Below are 25,922 nucleotides of genomic sequence, written 5' to 3' on the forward strand. Positions count from 1 at the left end.
ATGACCACATGCCTCGAAGCACTCTTAACAGAACTCCTCCAAACCCAGCTATGCTAAGAATTGTTAACTGCTTTGAGTGCCCATTGGGGGGGTGGGGGGGAGGTGGTGTAAAAACTGTTAATTAAATAACATTCTGAGAAAGGGAACAACAGTCACACACAGTGTGTGAAAGATGTTTCTAAAAATCAATCAGTCCTCTTCCTATCAATCAGCCCTCTCTAAACATGATTTGCATTAACGCACATGACGACAATTCAGAACTCTTTCCATGCCTAGAGGTCGTTTTTATTTTTTTGGAGATAACAAAATAATAACACATAACACCACTTTCTTCACTTCTCATTTTTGTAAAAAAATTTTTAAAAACCCAAATCTGTGAAAAGATAAAACCATTCTCTAACAACTCTACATATCGTCTAACACCTCTACATGCATGTGGCTGAATCTGCTGATACTATACTACCTATATCACCTATCTAGTACACTTTTAAAGCGATTATAATTTATAATTATAATTTACAAAAATGTGCCCTTGGAACAACACTGCTTTCTGCACTTCTAACTTTGGAAAACACCAAAATCCATGAAAAAATAAAACCATTTTCACCCACTACCCATGCCTTGTTTTGTTTATTCTCTCTGCTAATTATCTGCATATATCTGAAAGAAGGTGATGCACTTGTTGAAATACACATGCATTATCATTTCTGTGGTCAAGAAATGATCACTTTCATTACTTATAATGACCCCAAGAGACCAGTCTGATGTCTATTTATCTTGTTCTTTTTAATTAAAATTATACAAATGCATTAAAAATCTGACAATTTAGTCTAAAAATATATGTCAGCTATAGAATGTTCATAGCATTATTCTGGAGAGCATGGCAGCTATTAAAATGTCGTTAGCAAAAATCCATCTTTGTATCTTCATTCTTCTGCTTGGACCACAGGCTTTCATTCTGGCAGCATCAAGACATTTATGACATCTATCAACGTATTGTAAAACCAGACTTCCACGTGTTCCCTGTAAAAACGCTTTCCAAGTTAGCAGAATTCTCCTGCTGTTCTAGTTTTCATTTGCTACCCATTTCAGAATCCTGGTTTATTCTTACAAAGCAGTTAAGGAGGTCTATCCTCTGGCAAGCATAGAGGGCTAAGGCCAGCTTTCCCACAGTTGCCCCTTTGCTGCCTTCCTTCATTAGCCACCTCTGAAACATTTGGTAAACTTTTTCTTTTAGTCCATCTCGTTCATAGTCATGGTCAATTTCATCCAGGTCTGGGTCAGAGAAGCCCAGTTTACGGGCACAATGTTTCCACTGTTTGGCCAGTTTGTCTCTCACACAGTTCAGATGCACATCAGAAACGACGGTAGTGCTCTCTGGTGGCAGAAAAAAACAAGCAATTGTGTTGAGAGGATGTCAGTGATAGAATATGCTTCCTCGGTTCTCAGAAGCAACTTATATACAGTTGGCCCTTCTCATCCTGATGTTTGGTACCTGCAGGGTCTTCTGGTCATATCTAGAAGCTGTTCTGAGGTGCAGGGAGGCCACGCACAGCCTCCCTGCGCCTCAGAAGGTCTCCTGGAGGCTTCCAAAAGTCACTTCCAGTTTTGATCAAAAACTGGAAGTGCCTTTTGGAGGCCTTCTGAGGACTGAAGAGGCTACACATGGCCTCCCTGTACATCAGAACACCTCCCAGGTGCAACCTGAAGGCACTTCCTGCTACATCCAGGAGGTCCTTTGAGGGCTTTTCACATCTGCAGAAGTAGATATCCACGGGAGGTCCAGGAATTGATTCCCCACAGATACTGATGGCCCACTGTACTGTTGCTCTTTTTCCAAGGAGTACAGGATGGCATAGATGGGGATAATCTCTTGTCGTCAAAGAAAAAAGACAAACCTCACAAGGTGCCGTATGTGAGGAAACAGTGCAATTTATCTACAAATCTATTCCAATTTTAGGTTTATTATACCTAATACATTCTGAGTATGACAACTCTTTGTCAGAGGTAGCAAGATAAATAATCACTCTTAAATATAGTGCTTTCCCAAAAGACAAAAGCCCTCTTCAGGCATCATGAAAGGGTTCAGCGTACCTGCATAAAAGGAGAACAACTTTCTTCCTGCACTTCAGGATCCTGATAAGCACTAAGCATGGGTAGCACGATCCTGAGCTGTCCAGCGCGCAGGGCTGCAGCGGCACCAAAAATGGCTGCCGCTGCATCCTGCACACTCAGGCAGCTGCAGGCAGCTCCTTGGGAGAAAGGGACTTTCGTCCCCTTTCCCTGAGTAAAGTGAGTAGCCCTGCAATGGGGCTATTCGATTCTACAGCGACCCAAAGATCGGCATAGAATCAAGAGCCTCCCTGTTCACTCCAGCTTCACTCCACCAGTCCTGCCTCTCTTCCACCCGCTCTCTCTTTCTAATTATTAGCAGACTGGCAAAGCTATTGCAGACTGGCAAAGCTGATTTTGGGAATCTCATGATTTTGCTGCACCTAACTTTTAGACCGGGGGGAAGTAATGTTGGCAACACAATGCTTCCTGCTGAAGCAAGGCTCAGATTTCTGAGCAGCAAAAATGTGAGAGCGCCTGCTCTAGAGAGACAGGCGGACAATGTGCTCATTTCACTCAACAGCTTTTACATCACAAATGGACCCTCTTTTGGTCATCCACATTCCACCTCTGGTAAGGTGCAAGAAGTGGGAGAAGGCAGGAATGCCCCATTCACCATGTGAAGGCAAAAAACAGAGTCTTGAGCCTTCAGATTCTAGCAAGCAGCACTAGGGCCTAGAAGGCAGCACTAGGGCCTTCTTGTTAGTTGCAGAAGTCTCCAGAGCTCTGTTCTAGAGCAGTTGTTTTCAACTAACTGGGGAGCTGTTACTAACAACTGGTAACCAGTTGTTACTAGTACCACTACTTACAGTATGGCAGATGGTCCTTTGCCCTGTTGCCATGGCCATGGTGACCACACAGCATTGCCCCTCCTGGTCCAACCTTGTTGGAAGTAGCAATGTACCAGGGCAGTGGTGTACCAGGGGACAAAATGTGGCTGTGCACTTTCCTAGCCCTTCAAAAGAGGCATAGTTGGGGGAAGAAGGGAGCAGAGTGAAGCCCCATCTATGGGACCTGCCAATTAGTCCTGGGCCCAGCTGCCATCTTTGGTGGGAGCGGTGGTACTCACAAGAGTCATACCCATGAAAGATGATACTTGGAAAGCGTTGAGAATCCATGATCAGAATCTGCAATGAAAATCTGACAAGCAATTCTGCATTTTGTAGCACTCACATCCATTTCTGTGGCTTACTCTACCACAAATGTTTGGAAATGTGAAATATCTTGGTAGATTATTTTCAATTCTATTCAGCCTTAAATCTCTCTGATCGGAACAGAGTTGCGGGAGCAACATGTGAATATTCCAAGCAATGATAACCCTATTAAGAAATAAAAATATTTGCTTTTCTACTTACTAAAGAGTTCTTCGTAATCTGCATTGTTATAGTGAGGATTGGCTGGTGTACTCCTTATTGGGATAGTCTGATCTTTAATTTCCATTCGGTTGAAGGAACCTATTTGAATTCCACTACTGTTAAATATGTTGTACTGTGCAGTTTCTTCTGTGCACAAGAACATTAAAAAGAAAAAAAACATATTAAATAAAGCAAATAATAGCCACACACAAACTGAGAATGGAGACAATGTGAGTGAAGAATTCATTCATCAGCGTGTTGAATTTTCAAATTTAAAGTAAAAATATTACAAGAAATTTCTTATTTTTGTATTGCATTAATATGGTGAGTATTTTTCATTTAAGTTATTATGCTCCATATACTAAAGCAGGCATGCTTCCTGCTCCTCAAGTTTATATTCTAAGGGTAGATTCACACAACTGTGTTTCTTTTTAGGATGACAGCTTTCAATGCTCTAACAATTCTTCAGCACCATATTTGGGGACCATGAAGGTCATAAGACTCTTTGTGTTATGGATGTAGGCTTTGGGGCTTACATAACTATCAAATGATATGGTTGCTTTAAGACTCTGGATAGACCCATCCTGTTCGTATTAAGATAATTCATTTTGCTCATCTGAAGAAAATGCCAGTTTTTCTTTACCTGTACTTCTCTGGAGTGCAGAAGAAGGTTGTGCAAAATTTGCCTTCTGAAAAGGGGTGGAGTCCATAGGATCTAAACCATAAATGGTATCATAATTACATCACAGTCACAGTTCTTGGACCCTTAAGACTTTTAAAAGTGCAAAACACACATTAAAACAACTGATTGACGCACAGGGCGCAATCCTAACCCCTTAGCACTTAGTACTAAGTAGAGTACTTAGTACTTAGTAGAGGCATAGCGGTGCCAATGGAACATGTGCTGCATCCTGCAGTTGGGTGTCACTCATGGAGGCCTCCTCAAAGTAAGGGAATGTTTGTTCCCTTACCTCAGAGCTGCATTGCCCTTATGTCAGTGCTGGAAAGCACTGACATAAGCAGTTAGGATTGCACCCTCAGTGAGACATTTGCCTCAGTTAGACATTGCCACTCAGACACCTGCCTGCACCATGCAAAAAATAGTGAGCAGGGTTGCACCCACTAACAGCTGCTGACCCTATCCCCTACATGCACTCAATGTAATGTCTGAAAGCATCACATGAGTACAAACTGTGTGCAGGCTCCACCTACCTCCGTGAATGGGGAACTTTCAAACAGGCAGGGTTCCCAATGGGTTACGTGTAAACAGTTTGTCTATAGGTTCTTTCAGATATTATGCCAAGAGCTCACACAGAGTGGAGATGGGGCAGCAGGTACGAATGGGTGCAGTCCTGTCTCTGTGCATGCAGGCAAATGTCTGAACAGGGCTAAAGTGCTCTGAGTGGTCCTCTCAGCAAATTACTTAGGAAAGAAAACTTGTGTTGCATCCTGCACTGGGCCCGTACACAGTCTCCCACCTGTACAAGTAAGAATCACCTCCAACAGATCAAGCAGGGATTTGCTATCACTTTCATTCTTTATTTTAGTCCATTTTAGTCTATGATGGACATAGATATGTGGGGACAAGTGGGCAGTTGAAACTAACTAGTTACTAGAATCAAGAGGCTTAATGCAGTCCATCTTTCTTGTCCATCCAGACAATAATGCTACGATTTTCTCTTCAGTATATGTACTATTCCAGTGTTAAAAAATACGTTTATTTTAGAAGCCTAGCTGCTGCTGCCTGATTTATAAATGTCAAAGAGTGTGGCTATAATGGTGATTGGCAGCAGTATTGTCCTACCCCCAAGTAGCAGCTTGTTGAACCCTTGATGCACATAGCCTAATCTGCCCTGTCAGTTTCACAAACCACCAAAAATTGGGTCATGACTCACTGATGGGTCCCAGTTCCACAGTCTGAGAACTGCTGCACTAGTCTAAAGGCTCACATACCAAACAATGAATTTGTGAGCTACCCAGGATTAGCAGAATGAGTTGAAGGATTAAGATAGGCACCCAAAAAAGTTTTATTTCCTTCCAAGTCAACCCATTGGTCTATCTAGCTCAGTACTATCTCCACTGACTGACTGCAGCTCTCCATATTTTCAGGTAAGATCTTTCTCAGCCCTACCTGGAGATGTTGAGATGGAACCAGAAGATGCTCCTGCATGAAAAGCATGTGCTCTACCACTGAGCTACAGCCACTCTTCAACTGTAAGGTAACAGCTGTAACTGCCACAGTTGTCAATAGCCAATTGACATTGGCCATGTAGCAAAAACAGAGCATGTGTAGTTATTCTTGAGAAAAAAAACTCCCTAGACTGCTTACTTACCACTTTCTGTGCTTGGACTTTTGAGGTAATGATAAGGCCTGGGTGGCTTAAACTGATGATCCACACCAGATTCAGGCACAGGTGGTTTACTAAAGGAATTGGCTGAATTTGATCCATAGACAAGCTCCACACTCGCTGATGTTCTGAAATGAGTAGGTCCTGGCCCATATAATATACTTGGATCCAACTGTAATTTCCTTTCCAAATCTGTTTCTGGAGTTGCCTCGAGTGGTGTCTGTTGCTGTAGAGGACTATGATGGGCCATACTGCTGCTGTCATGACTGATATTGGATCTGGCATTGGCAGCTCTCTGATATGACTCTGATACTCTCCGGGCAGCAGGTGCCTTTGCAAACGGATCATAAGAGACCTTTCGCCTCCGCTCTTCCTCTTGCATTTCAGCGCTGTAGGACACTGGACGGCTTTCTGGTTTGTCCATCCTGCTGCCATAAATGTGATAGTTCAGCTCATCCCTCAGCTTTCTCTCAAGGGTCATCGGAGGTTCGAAGGAAGTTTCACAGCTCTCAACAGGTCCATTTTCAGGACAAGCTGCAAACAAGTCTTCATTCATGGTGTTGGCTGAGCTGTGCAGGGAACCAGGCACATCTGCAGGGTAGAAGCAAGGGTAGTTATCTCATATTGACAGATTGTTTTGTAAAGGTTGAATTGAGATTTTTAATGAGATCTGAAAAGTACTTTCCTTCCCGGCTCTATATTAATGCAAAATTAATCGCGAGAAACCCACCTTCCTTTCTTTTTACCAGCCCTGCACCTTTGTTTTTAGCAGGAGAAATTACTCACAGAAATTCTGCAGACAACTGTTTTTCCTGGGATTGAGGTAAATTGGTTTACCTCAAATGAGGTTTTCCTGGGATTGCTTCACCTGCAAAAACTTTCATCTCAGAACACCAAATTCATTTAAAAACAAACAAAAAGCATAGTTTGCTCAGTGGAGCCATGCCCCAGGTGTTTCCCCTCCCTCCTCCTTTCACATCTCTAATGTCATTCCTTGATTGCCTGGTTCACAGCAAGCCACAGGTTGCCATTACAGTATATCCAAACCATTGTATCTCTTTGCCTTGTTATATTTATTATTATCATTGGACTTTCTATATGCCAATAAAGGTTTACCAAAGTAAGTAAGTAAGTATCCAAACCAAACAAACTGTGGTTTCCACAAACTGAAGTTTGCCTGTAACCCAGAACTGGAAACCCTGTTCAGACCATAGTTTGGATGTAACAGCAAACTGCATTGCCATAAAACAGAAACTCAGGAAAGAAATCAGAGTGGGCAAGGAGAAGAAGGAGGGATGAAGAGACAGAAGTGTGCAAGGTCAATCGTGGTCCCAATAGTATTACATGTGCACCAAGCCTATGCAGCAACAGAGGTAGTGTTGTAACCACACAGAACCTCTGAGTGACTGACAATGATGCTACCAGTCATAGCAAGCAAAGAGGCTTCTTAGCATTCTTGGTAGAGTGACTGACTGCCCATCAGGACCAAGAATAGTTGAGGAGAGAAAAGGAACCTCAGATGATTCTGGGGCACTGAAGTCCTACTTTCTTATCACTGGAATTCTTTCTCAGCTTCTGTATCCATCTTCCAGGCTCGTAAAACTTTATCAGATACTTTCTATTCATTCTGAAGTTAATCTGTGCAGATAACACAACTGAAATAATCAGGATATTGAGTTTTGTATTCAATACTGATTTCCCTGTTTGCATCATGCAATGCACACTGCCCTGATTTTGACAGTCATAAACCATTGTCTAGATCAGGGTTTCTGAAATTGCGGGTTACAACACACTTGATGTCCTGATGTCTGGTGGGTCCTGACTTGGGCCCTCCCAACTCACCCTTGTTTCCAGTTGGCTCCAAACCGGAGCCCTCCAGACACAAATGGAGGCCACACCGGGCCTCAGAAGGCCTCTGCAGTTCTCCAGAAGCAGCTGGAAAGTGACTTTTGCTTCTGGGTTAGTGAAAGCGACTTCCAGTTGATTCCAGAGGCCTGCTGAGGCCTGACGCTGGAGAAGAAAGTGGGTTGTGGTGCCCTCTGCCATAGTAACAGTTGGGTTGCAATGGGGGAGGGGGAAGTTTGAGAACCCCTTGTCTAGATTTTTGCAAATGCGTCTGACCAAGCTCTAAATTCACACACTTCCTTCTCTCATCTCTCTTTCACACAAAAGCAGAAGATTAAAATCTCCTACATTTGCTTTTGAACTATTCATAGGTTAATATTGCACCTGAACTTAGGCGGTGATTTGTTTCAACTGGGATTTATTAAGCAAGAATCAAACTATGGTTTGATATCCTAGTTTGAAAATAAACCACAACCCTCCAAACAGGGACATAACAGAAAACTGTGGGTAATTCAAAAGCTAAAGAAGAAGTTTTTGATCTTCTCTCATATGTGAAGGAAGAAGAGAGGGAACAGAGGATATGAGTTTTAAGGCCTGGGCAGGCTTGTTTATGATCAATGAAACCACAGTTTGATCACATGTACTGGGCCTAAGGATCTAGTTTTGATTTGATGGACTTTGCAATAGAAACTGAAATTGTAATCTTATCATTCAGTGGTCTTGAGTCTTTTGGATTTGCATGTGCAAATATTCTTTTAATTAAAAGAAAATGTAAATTTTTCAAATGCTAATAATCAACCCTGCAGAACAAGGAGCATAAAAGGGTGAGTTATTAAGCCACTAAACAGATTACCTATTGGGGTGCCACTTGCTGGATCTGCCACAGCATCTACTTGGAGAGACTCCATCCTTTTTACAAGTTCATTTGGTTCAGGGTACACTTCCTATTACACAGGAAAAAATAATATTTGATGAAATCAAATGAAAGACTAACTTTCACGACTATGCAGCTTAGGGAACCCAGCCTTTTGGCTTGGTTCAAATGTCATGTGGAGTCATGATATACTGTAGTTCTGGTTCCCCGTTATGTCTGAACAGAGTCACTGAATAAAGATGTCATAATTTTGTATGCTTGCAGGCATGTTTGTCTTATTTTGACCATTTATGCTTGATAACTTACTTTTATCTTTTTCACATCAGCTTCAACACATTCTTCAAAGTGCTTCTGGTAAAACGGCTTGTACATCAAATGGATTTCTATAATCAATCAAAGAATTAGTAAAAACAGATGAAAAGCAGGTGTCATGGGTGACGGCAGAGACTGGCCAGGTCTGGTACTGCCTGAAAGTCTTGAAGCCCCCAGTCAACTCCTGCACTATTCCTGTACCACTTTATATAGAGCAGTAGTGGAGTGCAACACTTTATTAAGTATGTAGCTCCATCATTGTCTTCTTCTGCGTTCCCTACCCACAAATGGACTTCCTCTAAAATGTCCATTTGTAGATGGTTGTGGGGAGCAGGAGTTGATGTCAACAGAGTAGTTTGCTCTGTCAGCATCTCTGGCGGGCAGGTGGATGTTTACTTCCCTCAGTGTTGCCACTGTTCTTGGCCATTGGTAATGTGAAAGAGGGAATGGGCAACTGCTCTTCTTTTCCTCAGCAGTGCTAAGGGAAAAGAGCACCCATCTGACTTCCAGGACGGTGGAAAAGTGCTGGTATGTGCCCATGTCGGCACCATCGGTGCACGATGGGGGGACCCTGCTATCTGCTGCTGATGTTGCCAGATGTGTCTGCGTTCTTCTGCTATCTTCAGAACACTCTTAAATAATAGAGTTACAGGAATGGGAATGTGGTGGAAGAGGACAAGTGCAGGAAGCACAGTGGAAGCAAGACAGGTGCTGCACCTAACAGTTAGTGACAGATTTCCCACACACCCTCCCATGGCAGACCATGCTCTCCCCATTTTCCTCTCCCATCAATTGGTCTAGAGCAGGGGTGCCCAAACCCCGGCCTAGGGGCCACTTGTGGCCCTCAGGGACTCACAATCCGGCCCATGGGGATCCCCCAGTCTCCAATGAGCATGTGGCCCACTGGAGACTTGCTGGAGCCCATGCTGGCCTGAAGCAACTGTTCTCAGTGTGAAGATGACTGTTTGACCTCTTGCATGAGTTGTGGGGCAAGTGTTCCCTCCACTGCTTGCTGTTTCACGTCTGTGATGCAGCAGTGGCAGTAAAGGAAAGGCTAAGCTTGCTTTGTGCAAGGACTTTTATAGGCCTTGACCTTCATTCATTCATACAAGTTCCATCTCTAATATATTAATTTATGTAAATTTATTCAAATTTGAAATGTAAATTAATTCGGCCCCCGACACAGTGTAAGAGAGATGATGTGGCCCTCCTGCCAAAAAGTTTGGACACCCCTGGTCTAGAGATATTCATTGATAGATATTCACTGCCACCTACTTTCTACACAGGAAAGCATCCAAAAATGGCATCCCACACCTCAGTCTGATATGCCCTGCTTCTACCACCTCACTCTCCTTCATTTCGCTATGTGTCTAGATCCAGCCAAAGCCTCAACACTTGGAATGTTCTGCATGATGATAGGCTACCTTCCCCTATTATACAGTTTACCTTGCTCTAGCTTAAAAAAAGGCTGAACTTGTTTCTGCAAAAGAACCTCTTCCTACCTGCAAAAGTTGGCCTGTCTTCTGCCTCTTGCTTCCAGCAATGTTCCATTAAAGCCATAATCTCTTCCGGGCAACTTCCCTCAATTTCGCTTCGAAGTGGCCGGTTCCCAAGCAAGACACAGCACTGTACTTGGGTGTCATTCAGAGCATCTGGTGGGAGAGACGAGCACGGTGGGAATGGAACATGATTTAATGGTATGACACTATGCAGCAAAAATATTTTAGTAAACAGATACCAAAGCACTTACTCTCGTAAGGCTCTTTGTTGGCAAAGATGGCCCACAATACAATGCCAAAGCTGTACACATCTGATTTTTCCACAGCTATCGTATTTATGCATTTCAAGTGCTCCGGGGCCATGTAGGAAAGTGTGCCTGCGTTGCTCTTGGAATTGTACTTGATTTTCTTCTGCCGCCTAGTCTCCTCTTTGGTTAGCTTGCTCCAGTTTTTGAAACAGGCCACGCCCAGATCTGCTATCTGCATGACAGATTGGAAGTTAGAGTGGGAGTAGAGGTGAGAGATGAGCAGGAGCCAGGAGAGAACGACCTGCAGACTGCATACTTAGCACCGGGGCCAATCCAAGACCAAGGCAGCATGCCAAATGTGGCCCCCTCTACCTGGTGATGTGCCAGCCCCTTACTCCCTGGATTGGGAAAGAAAGGGGGATAGAGCAGAAAAGAAAGTGTGGAAGAGAATAGTGGGCTAGACCAGGGCCTTTCAAATCCCGGCCAGGGGGCTGGATTTGGGGTTTGGAGTAACCCACCCCATGACAGGCACTTACTGTTCCGCTGGGTCACCACATGACTTCTACTGAGATTGGGGGACAGGGACGCTCTGGGCAGTCACATCTGCCCGGAAGTCCTGTTGCACAGCCTGCTGGGATGCCGGGCAGCAGACGCGACTAACCAGAGCGTCACTGTTCCCTGATTTCAGTAGAAGTCATGTGGAGACCCAGTGGAACAGTTGCAAGTTTGGCAACCACTGGGCTAGATAATCTCAATCCAGGTTGTAAAAGGAGGGGAAGGAGCAGTGGAGGCAAGAAGATGGACAGAAGTGGACATCCCACATCAACCTGCTGCCTGCTTCAGCTGGCCTCTTTGGTGGTGGTGAATATTTCACAAAGGCTCAACACTTGGAGTGCTCTGTACAACGTGAGGCTTCTTTGCCCTTTACCTGAGCACTTCAGAATCTGACAGTATATTTAACTTGATTGAGGGCCCAATCCTATTAAACTTTCTAGCACCAAAGCAGCCGCAATGCAGTCCTGAAGTAAGGCAACAAATGTTCCCTTACCTTGAGGAGGCCTCCACCATCACCACAGGATGCAGTGCACCTGTTGGCATGGTTGGAAAGTTGGTTAGGACTGGCCCCACAGTCAATGCAGTGCACCAATTCAAAAATGCAGAAAAAACATGCATTACTATCTTTCCTGAACTGCAACACGGCAGGTGGAAAAATTTCATGCTTGAATACTCCATTCTTAGATGTCAGAGGCAAATGAGGTCATGGTTTATGCTTCTTGCTGCAGCTGCTCTTTTATTTATTTTTGTTTTTCACATTTTTACACCGCCCTTCTTCCAAGGAGCTCAGGGTGGTATACATAGTTTCTCCCCTATGTTTATTCCCACAACAGCCCTGTGAGGTAGGAGTAGCTGGGGTCCCAATCCTATCCAACTTTCCAGCACCGGTGCAGTCGCAATGCAGCCCCATGGTTGCAGAACAAATGTTCCCATACCTTGAGGAAGCCTCTGTGACTGCCTTTCCACCACAGGATGCAGTGCATGCCCCATTGGCATGTCTGCACCAGCGCTGGAAAATTGGATAGGATTGGGCCCTAGGAGAGAGTGACTGGCCCAAGGTCACTCAGAAACTTCAAGACTGAGCGTGGATTTGAACCTGGCTCTTCCAGGTCTAAGTCCAACTCCTGAACTACTACAGTACACCATCCTGGCTCTCAAAAAAATCCCCACAAATTTTAGCATAAAATCCAATTTTGTGACTCCAGGTAGATTGGGCATCATGTGCCTTTGTTTTATACATACATATGTGAAATTTACATCACAATGTACTTGTTTTCCTCTCACATTTACATCTATTCCTCATCAATCCTGGAAAGTTCAGTCATTCCTATTGGGAAATTCTAATTTGTCAGTATCCAGATCAAATGATTAGTATGGTAGATCTTGTTATCACAAGGAAATATATTTCCACTTTCAGGAGGCCTCATCACAGGATCACTGCAGGATATTCAGGTGCAACTTGTTTTGTAAGACCATCTCTCAACTTATACTAGCGCACAAGATTGATATATCATGCATTTATAGGCCAAGCTAAGATTTGTGACCATTTGTGATAATGGTTCACAGGACATGGCCTGAGGGTTCATGATGCCGCTATCTTGTTGAAGCTAAGCAGGTTTGGGTCAGGTCAATACCTTGTTGGGAAAGTGCTTGGGAACCTTGGGTTGAGTTCTACCAGGGCAGAAAAGTGAAATACAAATATAATAACATAAATCAACAGTACCATACCTTGATATGGAAGTCCTCATCTACAAGGATATTTTCAGGTTTTAGATCTTTGTGAACTAAGCCCTGTTCTGTTAAATACAGCATTCCTTCAATGATCTCCAAGATAAACCGCCCTTTCACGGACAAAGGAATAGGCGTCTGTAATAAAGAAACAATAGGCTACTTGATCTATTATTAGAGCTAGCCCAAAACGTCCTGATGTCTGAGGTGGCATGCCAAATGCTGTACCCCCTTAACTGATGATATAGCTGCCTCTACTGGTACCACTCTGTTGGCAGCACTTTTGTCCCCTCCATATTTCCCCTTCTTCTCTATGCCCCTCCTCCTTTTCTGATCCAGGGAGTGGAAGGAGGAGGAATGGAAGCAAGTAGGCAGACAGAAGGGATCACCTACCACAAATCTGCTGCCTGCGACAACAGCTTTATTTGGCCTCATCAATGGGCCAACCCTGTCTACCGTGCATATTGAGTTGCAAGTAGAAAGAAAATGTTCTTCTTGGTTTAAAAAAAGGAAGCAAGAAAAGTACCACTTTATTCAGCTCTGTACAGGATGAGCATCAGTCAGGGACAGTTCAAGGCCCAATGTTCTTTACAGGGACTAGAATGGAGCCATAGTACATGCTCCACTAGGTTGTTCCACCATGACTTCAACTCTGTAAGGCAGCAATTCCCAAACTCTCAGGGAGGTTTTGGGATGCTGTGAATGCTTTTGGGGGAGGGGGTGGCGACACAGCCGCTGCTGGGGATAAAAGGGTATTTTTTACTTACTTGAGGGTTGGTATGGCTCTCCGTAGGGTCTGGAGAGCACACAACCCCCAATGGGGCCTCCCTGCACCTCCAAACTATTGAAAACAGCAAAAAAGACCACTTCTAGTTTTAATCGTGAAACCAGAAGCTGCCTTTGTTAGCTGCTTACGGCAGTTTGGAGGCATAGGGAGGCCTGCAGAGAGGGTTGTGAGGTCACCGAATCCTCTGGAGAGCCATAGCAACCCTCAGGTAAGTTTAAAAAAAAACACCTTTTGTCCCAGGCAGCAGCGTGATCATGGCAATCATGTCACCGTCACCACTGTCACTGTCGCCCTGGCTCTTAAGGGGGGCAGCAACAGAGGTTCCCTGGCTGGGGCATCATATCACCCCCAGTTTGGGAACCTCTGCTGTAAGGCAGTTTTTTCTTCAAAAGCAGTCCCAATCCAGACTGGGGATGTGGCATGAAGGTGGGAATTGCTCTGCATATGGAAGGTCAATGGGAGGTCAATGGCTCTGCATGTGGAAGGTCAGTGATGCTAAGACATCAATGAAAACAAGAATAAGAGGTAAATTAACATTTTAATTACTTGACCATTTTTAGGCACAATACAAAAATTACCAGCTGTTTTCTCTGTGGGTAATCAATCATGCTCTTTACTCACTGCCTTGAGTACAGACATCAGGTTCCCCTTGCGCACATATTCCATCACCAAGGAGTAGTTCCCATCTTCCAAAATGACACCCAGTAGCTTCACCACACGGTTATGATTGAGTTTGTACATGATCTCGCCCTCTTCTAGAAGGGACGTGTTACACCTGAAAAACAAATACTCCAGGATTCCCATTGTGCATGGGTGCCAAGAAGGGAGGAACACAGGCATTTTATGATCCCAATAATTAATTTCTAAGGAGATGGGCAGAAATAGTAGTGGGCAGCCGAGCAGCACCAACGGGATGCGCATTACATCCCACAGGCCTCTTCAAGATAAAGGAACATTTTTTCCCTTGCCCAGAGCAAGCCTGCATTGCCCTGATGGGTCTATGTGGATATCCAACAGCAATTTTGCTGGTGCAAGTCCATGTGGACTCAGGTTAGGGGATCGGGTTTGGGAAGGAAGATCAGATATCTGCAGAGTTGCTACCACTGATCCTGCAACCACCAACACTACTTCCCAGCCTCGACACACAACCCTCTCCACCCTTCTCTCTGTCTTGTTCCTCCCCCTCCTCTCCTCCTTCTGCCTGACCCCTACCCTTCTCCATGCCAATTTACTGTCACAAGGGCTTCTCCAGAGGCCACTATTATGTGGCCACCACTGCTCATTGCTTGCAAAGGCACCCCGGCTGCACAGAATAGCAAGCTGCATTTTATGACCACCATAAAACACACTGTACCACTGGAATGTGTATTCTGGCAACCCTTGGGCCCTTAGGCTGCAATAGTCTTCACATTTTTCTGGGTGTAAGCCCCTTAACACAGTGGGACTCACTTCTATGTGGCAATGCATAGGATTGTGCTGCTATTCCTTTGAACTATTTACTGAAAGCCATTGGCCAGGCCAATGGCTGGAACTGGCCAAGCTCAAGTCACAGCATAATCTTTTAATGGTGTTGCAACAGTAGCACTGGGTGAAATGCTGGCTTGCTTTGGCTGATTCATTACTTGTGTTACTACAAATTATTTATTCATCATTTCCATACCACTCAGAGATTGGAATCCCATCTGCCCTTGGTAAGCTCCACTGAATGCAGTGAGACTCATTTGTCATGCATAGTAGAAGGCTAACCATGGCTGCTGATCTAAGTTCAGTTTTTCCCAAATTTCTGCAGCAAAAACGAGGACAACATTCAAACAGGAGGAAGGAAAACAATAGAAAGTCTCCAAAATGACGCAGAAAAAAAATTGGTTGCAAAATGATAATAATATTTAAGCAAAATTCTGCCACAAAAGTCTTTCTGAATCTTCATTATAAATTATTGTGGCATAACTTTGCTTATTCTTGTATAATTACTAATATTGTTTAGTTTCTATGATTACTTATTTCAACTCACAGATTTAAGGGTATGTATAATGGTTATTTTTGTGGGACGCGGTGGCTCAGAGGGTTAAACCGCTGAGTTGACAGGCCTGTTGACTGCAAGGTTGGCAGTTCGAATCAGCGCAGCAGGGTGAGCTCCCGTTGCTTGTCCTAGCTCCTGCCAACCTAGCAGCTCGAAAGCATGTAAAAATGCAAGTAAGTAAAAAGGTACCACCTTGGTGGGACAGTAACGGCATTCTGTGAGCTTAGTCATGCCAGCCATTTGACTACGGAAACTGTCTACGGACAACGCTGGCTCTTCGGCTTAGAAACAGAGATGAGTACCACCCCTAGAGTCGGAAACAACTAGGCTTAACGCTGGGGGGAACCTTTACCTTTATAGTTTATATCTGCAAAGCAGGTAATACACCAAGACGTTGCGCTTTCAATAGCGTTTGACAATCTGTTTTTTTTTCTGCATCTGTTTTGAGGTTTTCTCTCTTTTTTTCATTTCCCAAATTTGTGACAACTGTGGCACCTTTTTCTTAGAGGCTCAGTTCACTCTTACACCTAAAAAGATTTACTTTTAGAGTATGCAGAATGAGAACCGATAAGTAATTTTGCCACGAGGGCCTGATGGCACAGGTAGCTGTTGAAGTCTGAGCCCATTAAATTTTTTTTCTCCAGTGCTCTTCGCAGTACCAGGCACCTGCGCTTTTCCCCTCTCCCTCCCACCGTAATGCCCCAGAGTGCAGCAGGTTTGGGGCCATTATGGGAAATGAACATGATAGCTGCCAACTACAGGCATGCACCGCTTAACAACAGGGATATGTTCTGCAAACCCCCCATTAGATGCAGCTGTCATTGCCTAAACAACCACTAATGGCAGTCAGATCATGCCCCAGAATGCCTTGCGGAAGCCCTGTAACACCCTACAATGCCTTGCCAGACCCGGAAACCAGGAAGAAGGCAGCTAGCTAGCAAAAGCGCACATGGAAAGTAAATAAAGTGCCAGTTAGTTGCTTGAGCTGGGAAGGAAGCTAGCCGGTGAGTTCGGCGAGACCACCATCATATACGTGGTTGGTTGTTCACCAGAACGCTATGCAGCAAATACTTGTATTCAGAACTAGGAGAAGCACTGCTATTGCTGCTCACTGCCAACACAGCTCACTAATGCAGGAGGAAGGACGCCAGATAGCTTTGTGATTAGGGCTCCCTCAAAACCTGGAGCCAGCTATGCTGCCATGCCTCTACTGGGAGTGACCAAAGGCTCTGATTGCACCTGGTGCTGAGACAAGGCAAAATTATTCATGCTTTCACCCTGCATGGGATCAAGCCAGAAGGTGCCAAGATCAGAAAGGTGAGTTATTCAGAGAGAAAAAGCAGGCCACCTCCTCTGCAGGTGGAAACCCGAGGTTTTCTTTTTCCTTTCTCCCCAGCATATTAATGTGTCTTGGCACTCGTGAATTAGCCTTAGGAGAAGCTAAATCTAGAACCTTTGGGGGAGGAGCCAATCCATCAGGAAAACCACATGGAATTTGATGGTGAGCAGTTTTAGCCTGCCCTCTCCTGGCTGTGAAGGAACATCCTTTCCCCAACTTACTGTGTGTGTTGAGGCCCCGTGTATACTGTTTTTAAGACCACCAGTCCATGTCTCTTGTGGTATCCTAAGGAAACCATTCCAAATCCACCGGCATCTAGCTGCTCTTTTTGCACAAAGTCCTTTGAATTCATCTGGATGTCAATCAGCGCCATGTTTGCAGTTCCTGCAGTGGTTCAGCAATTCATAAAGGTAAAATCCTGGATCTGTAAGAGGAACACAAATGGCAAGATGTTAAGGTTCATTGTCCACTGCTACCATGGTATGAAATGGTCAAAGCAGTGCACTAGAAACAGAAAGAAGATTGTTCACAAGTGGCATTAGGAATGCCTTTCCCCTTCCCTCATAGCATTTGAATCTGGAATGTAGCATAGCTCATGCTAGAGAACACTTTGCATTTGCTTGAGGCCCTTGCTGCAAAGTGGCTCTCCAATCACGTTTCATGTTTCCTATGTCATTTAAGTCCCATGTGAATGACCAGGAATTTCCTATTCTTAATGAAAAGGAAGCATTCAGACTATCCTCAAGGGGCTGTGGCCACTTTCAATCTCAAACAGCAAGGCCAACTTCTGCATTGGAGTCTAGACTCTTCCCTCTTCCCCATCCCAGCCAGAAGTAAGGCTGAAGTAAGCAGGTTCCCTTAGGCTGAATAATCTGGCAGGCACCCCTTGCATAAGGAAAGGACAAGTCAACCTGGAGGACTCCAGGTCACCATGGAGAACATAAGAATATAGAACAGCCCCACTGGATCAGGCCATAGGCCCATCTAGTCCAGCTTCCTGTATCTCACAGTGGCCCACCAAATGCCCCAGGGAGCATATCTGATAACAAGAGACCTGCATCCTGGTGTCCTCCCTTGCATCTGACATAGCCCATTTCTAAAATCAGGAGGTTGCACATACACATTATGGTTTGTAACCCATAATGGATTTTTCCTCCAGAAATTTGTCCAATCCCCTTTTAAAAGTATCCAGGCCAGATGCCATCACCACATCCTGTGGCAAGGTGTTCCACAGACCAACCACACGCTGAGTAAAGAAATATTTTCTTTTGTCTGTCCTAACTCTCGCAACACTCAATTTGAGTGGATGTCCCCTGGTTCTGGTGTTATGTGAGAGTATAAAGAGCATCTCTCTATCCACTTTATCCTTCCCATGCATTATTTTGTATGTCTCAATCATGTTCCCCCTCAGGCGTCTCTTTTCTAGGCTGAAAAGGCCCAAACGCCATAGCCTTTCCTCATAAGGAAGGTGTCCCAGCCCAGAAATCATCTTAGTTGCCCTCTTTTGCATAGTTTCCATTTCCACTATATCCTTTTGGAGATGCGGCGACCAGAACTGGACACAATAGTCCAGGTGTGGCCTTACCATCGATTTGTACAACAGGATTATAATATTAGCTGTTTTGTTCTCACTACCTTTTCTAATGATCCCAAGCATAGAATTGGCCTTCTTTACTGCTGCCGCACATTGGGTCGACACTTTCATTGACTTGTCCACCACCACCCCAAGATCTCTCTCCTGATCTGTCACAGACAGCTCAGAACCCATTAGCCTATATCTAAAGTTTTGATTTTTTGCCCCAATGTTCATGACTTTACACTTACTTACATTGAAACGCATCTGTCATTTTGCTGCCCATTCTGCCAGTTTGGAGAGATCCTTCTGGAGCTCCTCACAATCACTTCTGGTCTTCACCACTCGGAAAAGTTTGGTGTCCTCTGCAAACTTAGCCACCTCACTGCTCAACCCTGTCTCCAGGTCATTTATGAAGAGGTTGAAGAGTACCTGTTCCAGGACAGATCCTTGGGGCACACCGCTTTTTACCTCTCTCCATTGTGAAAATTGCCCATTGACACCCACTCTCTGTTTCCTGGTCTTCAACCAGTTCTCAATCCAGGAGAGGACCTGCCCTCTAACTCCCTGACTGTGGAGCTTTTTCAGTAGCCTCTGGTGAGGGACCGTGTCGAATGCCTTCTGAAAGTCCAGATATATAATGTCCATGGGTTCTCCCACATCCACATGCCTGTTGACCTTTTCAAAGAATTCTAAATGGTTTGTGAGGCAAGACTTACCCTTACAGAAGCCATGCTGATTCTCCCTCAGCAAGGCCTGTTCGTCTATGTGTTTTGAGATTCTATCTTTGATGAAGCATTCCACCATCTTACCCAGTATAGATGTTAGGCTGACCGGCCTATAGTTTCCCGGGTCCCCCCTCTTTCCCTTTTTAAAGATTGTTGTGACATTTGCTATCCTCCAATCCTCTGGCACTGTGGCCATTTTGAGCGATAAGTTGCATATTTTAGTCAAGAGATCAGCAACTTCATTCTTCAATTCCTTAATAATTCTAGGGTGGATGCCATCAGGGCCCGGTGACTTATTGATCTTTAATTTATCAATGAGGTCTGAAACATCTTCTCTTTCAACCTCTATCTGACTTAATTTCTTGGTCAGGAGGGGCCGTTCGGGAAGCGGTATCTGCCTGAGGTCTTCTGCCGTGAAGACAGATACAAAGAACTCATTCAATTTCTCTGCCATCTCTAAGTCTCCTTTTATTTCCCTTTTCCCTCCCTCACCATCCAGAGGGCCAACCGCTTCTCTGGCGGGTTTCCTGCTTCTAACATATTTGAAGAAGCTTTTATTACTCCCCTTAATGCTGCTGGCCATGTGTTCCTCATAGACTCTCTTGGCCTCATGTATCACCTTCTTACATTTCTTTTGCCGCAGTTGATGTTCCTTTTTATTCTCCTCATTAGGGCAAGACTTCCATTTACAGAAGGAAGCTTCCTTGCCCTTTATGGCCTCTCTAACTTGGCTGGTTAGCCATGCAGGCACCCTCCTGGACTTAGTCGAGCCCTACTTCCTTTGTGGTATACACTTCCGCTGGGCCTCTATTACTCTTGATTTGTGCAACTTCCATGCTCTCTGTAGAGACTGGACTCTTTTTACCTTCCCTTTCAACCTCCTTCTAACAAGCCCTCCTCATTTGAGGGAAGTCCGCTTGTCGGAAGTCAAGGGTTTTTGTGAGAGATTTGCCCGGTATTCTTCCCCCGACGTGCATGTCGAAACGAATCGCAGCATGATCACTGTTCCCCAGTGGCTCAGTAACATTTACATCTCTAACCAGGTCCTGAGTACCAAACAATATTAAATCCAGAGTCACCTGTCCTCTGGTGGGCTCCAAGACTAGCTGCTGTAAGGCACAGTCATTTAGCATGTCAAGGAATTCGGTCTCCTTTTCATGACCAGAACACAAATTGACCCAGTCAATATGAGGATAATTGAAGTCCCCCATGATTACAACCCTGTCCTTCCTTGTCACCTCCCTGATCTGCTTCCTCATTTCAAGGTCCACTACCGGTTTCTGGTCTGGAGGACGACAGTACGCCCCCAGCATTACATCACTCCTCAGGCCTGGTAATTTAACCCATACAGATTCTCATGGGCTCATGGAGATCTCATGGGCTATCTCAGGTCATTGTGAGAGTGGTGTCTTGCAGGTACCCAACACTATAAGGGCTTGCTGGAGTCAATGTAAGGCAGTTTTGTATATCCATCTATCATTATTACTGTTATTATTAATGAGAAACGTAATCATGCTTGCTCAAGCAACCAATCAATTCATATCTTACCCTTCTGCCCAACAAGGAGGTGCCCAGGTTGGCTTACAATGTTCAATAAAATACAATGACTTACAAAGGTAAAAATGTTTTTTAAAAAGCCAATATACCATGTCATAAGACACATACTCAATACAAAAAAAGCATAAAATACAGCAGCAGCAATACAACAATTACTACCACCACCACCACTACTATTACTACTACTATTATTAATTAACAATAAAAACAATAATAAATCATCTAAAAACAGCAGTATCCAAAGCAGAACAAAGGTGGGAAGGTCAACTAAAAAAGAAAGGAGTTTTAGGCTCCACTGAATGGCAGCCAGAGAGGGTATATTTCTCAATTCAGCCAGAAGGGATATCCATAAAATTGGTGCCACTAGGGAAAAGGTCCTACCCCTTGTCGCTACCAACCTAGCTTTAGTCAGAGCCGCACTTGAAGGAGGGTCACTTCAGATGGCTTCAAGAACTAGCTAATTCATATGCACAGCTCAAAAAAATGTTCTCACATAGCTCACAATGTTCTTTACATAGCAGAAAGAATGAGAAGATGTTTCCCTGTCCCAAAAGGATTCACAGGCCTACAAAAGAAAAAAAGGAGACAGCAGCAACATTATCACCCCTGACTGCTGGTGAAGACATCCATCTGACCCACAGGACAAAAATGGTGAGAAAGGTGCTCCTTAATTAATTTGAGGAAGCAAAAGCATAACACTGACATCATTGCATATCAATGCTTTCCAGTGCTGTCCATATAATGCAGTTTCTTTGTTGTAGTCATAACCTTATCTGTGAGTGGATACCTGACTTTCCCCCCACCCTTTCTCCCCAGCATATTAATGTGTCTTGGCACTCAATTTGTGAATTCCTGCTTTAGGGAGAGCTAAGAGTGGAAACACTGCAGGAGGAGCCAATCCAGTCAATCATAATCTTAATACGACCTCTAGATAACAAGCTATATGATCCTGGCATTAGTCCATGACAATTCTTTGCTAATGTCACCTCCTCAGGATCTGCAGAGATGGACAACCCTGTCACCATACCTGTCAACTTAGATGATTGAGTGCCTATGAATTTGGAAGCAAAAGAGGCCCACCTCAAAATGATGGGTTCTACGTATCTGGAGGACTAGCTAATACACAGAAGTGCATACAGCTGTGAATTACAAGAAAGTTATGTGCTTCCAGGTGCTTTAGCAGACCAATCCTATCCCCCACCAGTAGCGCCTATGGTGGTGGTGATGGTGGTGGTAATGGTGGGGTGACAGTAACTGACTTAGCCTGCCCCATGCCCAGGTTAAAGGTCTGCAGCCCCCCATGATGACAGCGCCCTGCACGGTGTCACTCCCCCCCACACACTCACCAAGCATGACGGACCCTCTCACGACACTCAGACCAATCAGGGAAGCTTCTGAAGTTTCCCCACGGTCTTAAACTGTACTTCCAGAAAACCAGAAGTATAGTTTCTGATCGTGTCGGAAGCCTCAGTAAGGCTTCCCGCGCAGTCCCAGTATCACGTGGGCTCAGTGTCCGGGGCATTTGCCCCATTTGCCCAGTGCTAGGTAAATAAAAATACTTTTTACTTAACTCTCCATAGGCCACCTGGCTGTCAATGAGTCTCCTTGGATCTATGCTAGCTCTTTTGTTGGTTTAAGCTGAAGGAGGATCAGAGGGCAGGTCATGGCCGAGAAGAAGGCTTAGTATCTCAACATGTGCTGGTGCTGCCAAAATCTTCCCCCTATTCCCCCTACCCAGCCTGAACCCCAGCTAGATCCTCTCCTAAACCACCACCACCATACCTACTCTGGTGGGTATCCAAGATCCACTGGCAGGTGTGCAGAGCCTCCCGCTGTTTGCGCCAGCAGCTCTGAACGCACAACAGCAGTACACCTTTTGTGCTGCCATAACTTATGGTAGTGGATTGCAAGATATATAGCATATCTTATATAGGTTTGTGTAGGTTCCTGCAGAGGGTTGGTGCAAAAGAAATATAAATGGCACTGAGGCATGAAAATATGTATTCTAATTCCTCTGGAGATTTGTCCAAAGAGGAGGAACTCTCTCCAAAGTATTCCTGTATCTTGAACAGAAGTATTCCTGTTAGGGGCTGGATATACGTTCCCCCTTGTTCTTATGCTTAAAAATTCTCTTCTCTCTCATGCACGCACGCGCGCGCGCACACACACACAAATCCCTTTTGAAGAACTTATTGAAGCAAACAATATGAAGAATTTCACTTCCCCCTTGAGCTGAACACAAATGTCTAAAAAAAATTATAGAATCTCAAAATCTATTCTATTAGACTATTCTGGAAGAGGGAAGTTTTAGAACTCCATAAGTCTGTTTTAATTCCCATTTTCTTGTGGAATGCTTAACTCTCTCTCACTCTCTCTGTGTATGTGTGATCTTGTTCAACATGTTCTTGTTTTTATTGACTTTATCATTATGTATCAATGTGTTGATTATATTATTTAGATGCATTGTACCATCATTGGAAGCTACTTGTGATGGTCCTATAGGTACAAAGGAAAGATAGAAATATGACAAATAAAGACAAGAATGTGTTAATGAAATTACAAAAGCCACACTAGGTGAAGCACTGATTGTGTAGTGACAATGGCTGTTGATAGAGGTGTTTGGTTCCTGTGAGTAAGGTAAGTTTACAGCCTTACTGAACACAGTGGACTGACTTCTGAGTAAAATAAATAATACAATTTTCCAAACACCTGTAGCTATTGATGGAGATGATGTTGAAAGGCGGTTTATAAATATTCTTATTAGTAATAATAATATAATATTAGTACTGTACTGTTAATATTATAAGTGGTATTTTCATTGCTATTACTTTTTCATCATTTCTAGAGGCATTTTTTGATGTACAAAGTGCTTTACACAGCTCATATGTTGGTTACTTCTCTGTGTCTTTGCTAACTGGGCAAAGAGGCACTTTTTCAAATGGTGCTCATCTTATATTTTGCAGAGGAAAAGTAACTGTTCTTCTTCACCCCAGCACAATGTCTCTTCTAGTGGCTGTTTGCTGGTGTTTCTTTTGCATCTTTTTAGATTGTGAGCCCTTTGGATAGAGCAGTGGTTCTCAAACTTTTCAGCCCTGGGACCCAGTTTTTAGAATGTCAATCTGTTGAGATCCACCAGAAGTGATGTCATTAAACTGGAAGTGATGTCATGGCCAGAAGTGACACCATCAATAAGCTGCAAACAGCCAAAGGTTCATTACACCAGGAGGTGTAATGGGCAGGAGGTCTGGTCTAGAGGGTAGAGTCTCCATTAACCTGAAGATAACGTCAGAAGGTCGCCAGTTCGAGGACACCGCCAGCTCCCTGAATGGCTGAGAATGGCAAGACCTTGAAGCAGCTGACAAGCCCAGCTGAGTGATTCCACCTGCTCTTGGTGTGAGCAAGAAGGAGCTACTTGTCAGCCTGCATGGGAGACCTGGAGGCCAGAAGTGAGACCAAACCAGGAAGATCCATTCAGATATGTTGTTGGTTCTTGAAAGAGGATTGTAAAAATCCCCTTGAGGGATTTAGAAATGCCTGCCTATTTAAACTGCCTTGAATAAAGTCAGAGGAGTAATCCAATGACCAGAAAGGCAGTATATAAATACCGAGTTATTATTATTATTACACAGTGCGCTTGTGCTGTTATTTTGCACAATTTGGAAGTCAAAGCAGAACGCAGTCTTGGATCCTTCTCCAACCACACATCCCTCCCTCCCCCTTTCCAGCGTCCCAGCTTTCACCTATTCAGGGCCAAGCACCATCCATGCCTCTCTACCCCCAGGAGTCTGTCCTGCCCAGCAGCTCTGTACCCGGTGTTTTCAGCTCTGTGTGGCAGCTGAGCTAGGTACTATGCGACCCACCTGAAACTGACTCGTGACCCACCTAGTGGGTCCCAACTTACAGTCTGAGAAACACTGGGGGAGCCATTTAGTCATCTGATTTTCTCTGTAAACCACTTTGTGAACTTATTTGTTTAAAAAATGGTATGTAAACAACACTGGTTCTCCTTGGAGATCCAGTAACTCTACCCCTATGGGTCCAAACCTATCCAGCTTTCCAGAGCTGGTACAACCAAGGTACGGGAACAAATGTTCCCTTGCCTTCAGGAGGCCTCTGTGACTGCCTCCCCACCAAAGGATGCAGTGCACCCCCCATTGGCACGGCTGCACCGGCATTGGAAAACTGGATTGGGGCCTAATTTATGGGGTCACACACACCCATCCATCCTTGATTCTCTAATCTCACGTGTGCATGGGCAGGCACGGAGCAGGACGAAAGAGCTGTCAGATCAAGGCCAGAACTGGTCAGCGATCCAGTCCTGAGCCTGGACATCCTTCGAAGACCACATGTGGAGCCTCCAGATGCCTGCGGAAGGGAGGCGCCCGTCGTCATTCCTCAGGCTCCGCTACAGCAATGGGGAAGAATCTCCCCAAATACTCCCGACTGAGCCAACGCGGAAGCTAGTTTCGTTTTCGCAGACGCCTCCCCGCCCGGCTGCCCTCCGCCGCTCCCAGCCCAGCAAGCCAGCCCTGGACAGAGCATCTCGGAAACAGTCTCCAAGGGTCGGACCCACCAGCAGTCCCGCGATCGGGGCAAGGACTCGCCCCGGGGGCCAGAAAGCCAAAGCCAGCCTCGGGCAGCTCGAAAGCAAGCGATGGGGAGAGGAGGACCCCGTTCCCCTTTACCTGTTCCTCCCCCAGAGCGGGGATGCCGCCTTGCGCCCCCCTCCCGGTGGTCCCCGGAGTCCTGGCTCGCCTGGCTGGCGGAACGGCCCGCGACGGTCCCAGAGCGCGCCGGGCGCTTCGCTTCCTCCTTCGCCGAAAAGTTGGCCTGGGCGGAGCTAGCCGGGGAGCCGAGAGCACGCAAGAGCTCCCAGCCAGGCCCGCGATCGCTGCGCGCTCAGGCGAAGGGGGAGGCATGGCTAGCGCACTTCTCCGGAAGACCTGTGGGTCGCGCGTGAAACCACAAAGACAGTCCTAGCCACACTTACCTGGGAGTAAGCCCCACTGCTTAGAGCGGGATTTCCTTCTGAGTAGACATGC

At 45.0% G+C, this 25,922-nt stretch overlaps 1 protein-coding gene across 2 annotated transcripts; it reads right to left on the reverse strand.

Moving 5' to 3' along the window:
* Positions 1-326: 326 nt before the first annotated feature.
* RIPK1 (receptor interacting serine/threonine kinase 1) lies at positions 327-25,688 on the reverse strand. 2 transcript variants are annotated; one of them, XM_066624157.1, is made up of 13 exons: positions 25,566-25,688; positions 21,279-21,445; positions 17,244-17,446; positions 14,285-14,438; positions 12,877-13,014; positions 10,597-10,825; positions 10,349-10,498; positions 8,841-8,917; positions 8,514-8,604; positions 5,801-6,406; positions 4,111-4,182; positions 3,468-3,614; positions 327-1,377 (listed from the first exon to the last, which is right to left on the reverse strand). In XM_066624157.1, exons 3-13 carry the CDS (start codon positions 17,393-17,395, stop codon positions 1,073-1,075), a joined length of 2,121 nt encoding a protein of 706 aa, XP_066480254.1. In that variant the 5' UTR covers positions 17,396-17,446; positions 21,279-21,445; positions 25,566-25,688; the 3' UTR covers positions 327-1,072. The 2 variants fall into 2 exon arrangements, with proteins under 2 accessions (XP_066480254.1, XP_066480255.1); XM_066624158.1 differs by lacking the exon at positions 21,279-21,445.
* Between the last annotated feature and the right edge of the window lie 234 nt (positions 25,689-25,922).

Source organism: Tiliqua scincoides, chromosome 4, assembly GCF_035046505.1.
Source record: "Tiliqua scincoides isolate rTilSci1 chromosome 4, rTilSci1.hap2, whole genome shotgun sequence".
Taxonomy (NCBI): Eukaryota; Metazoa; Chordata; class Lepidosauria; order Squamata; family Scincidae; genus Tiliqua; species Tiliqua scincoides.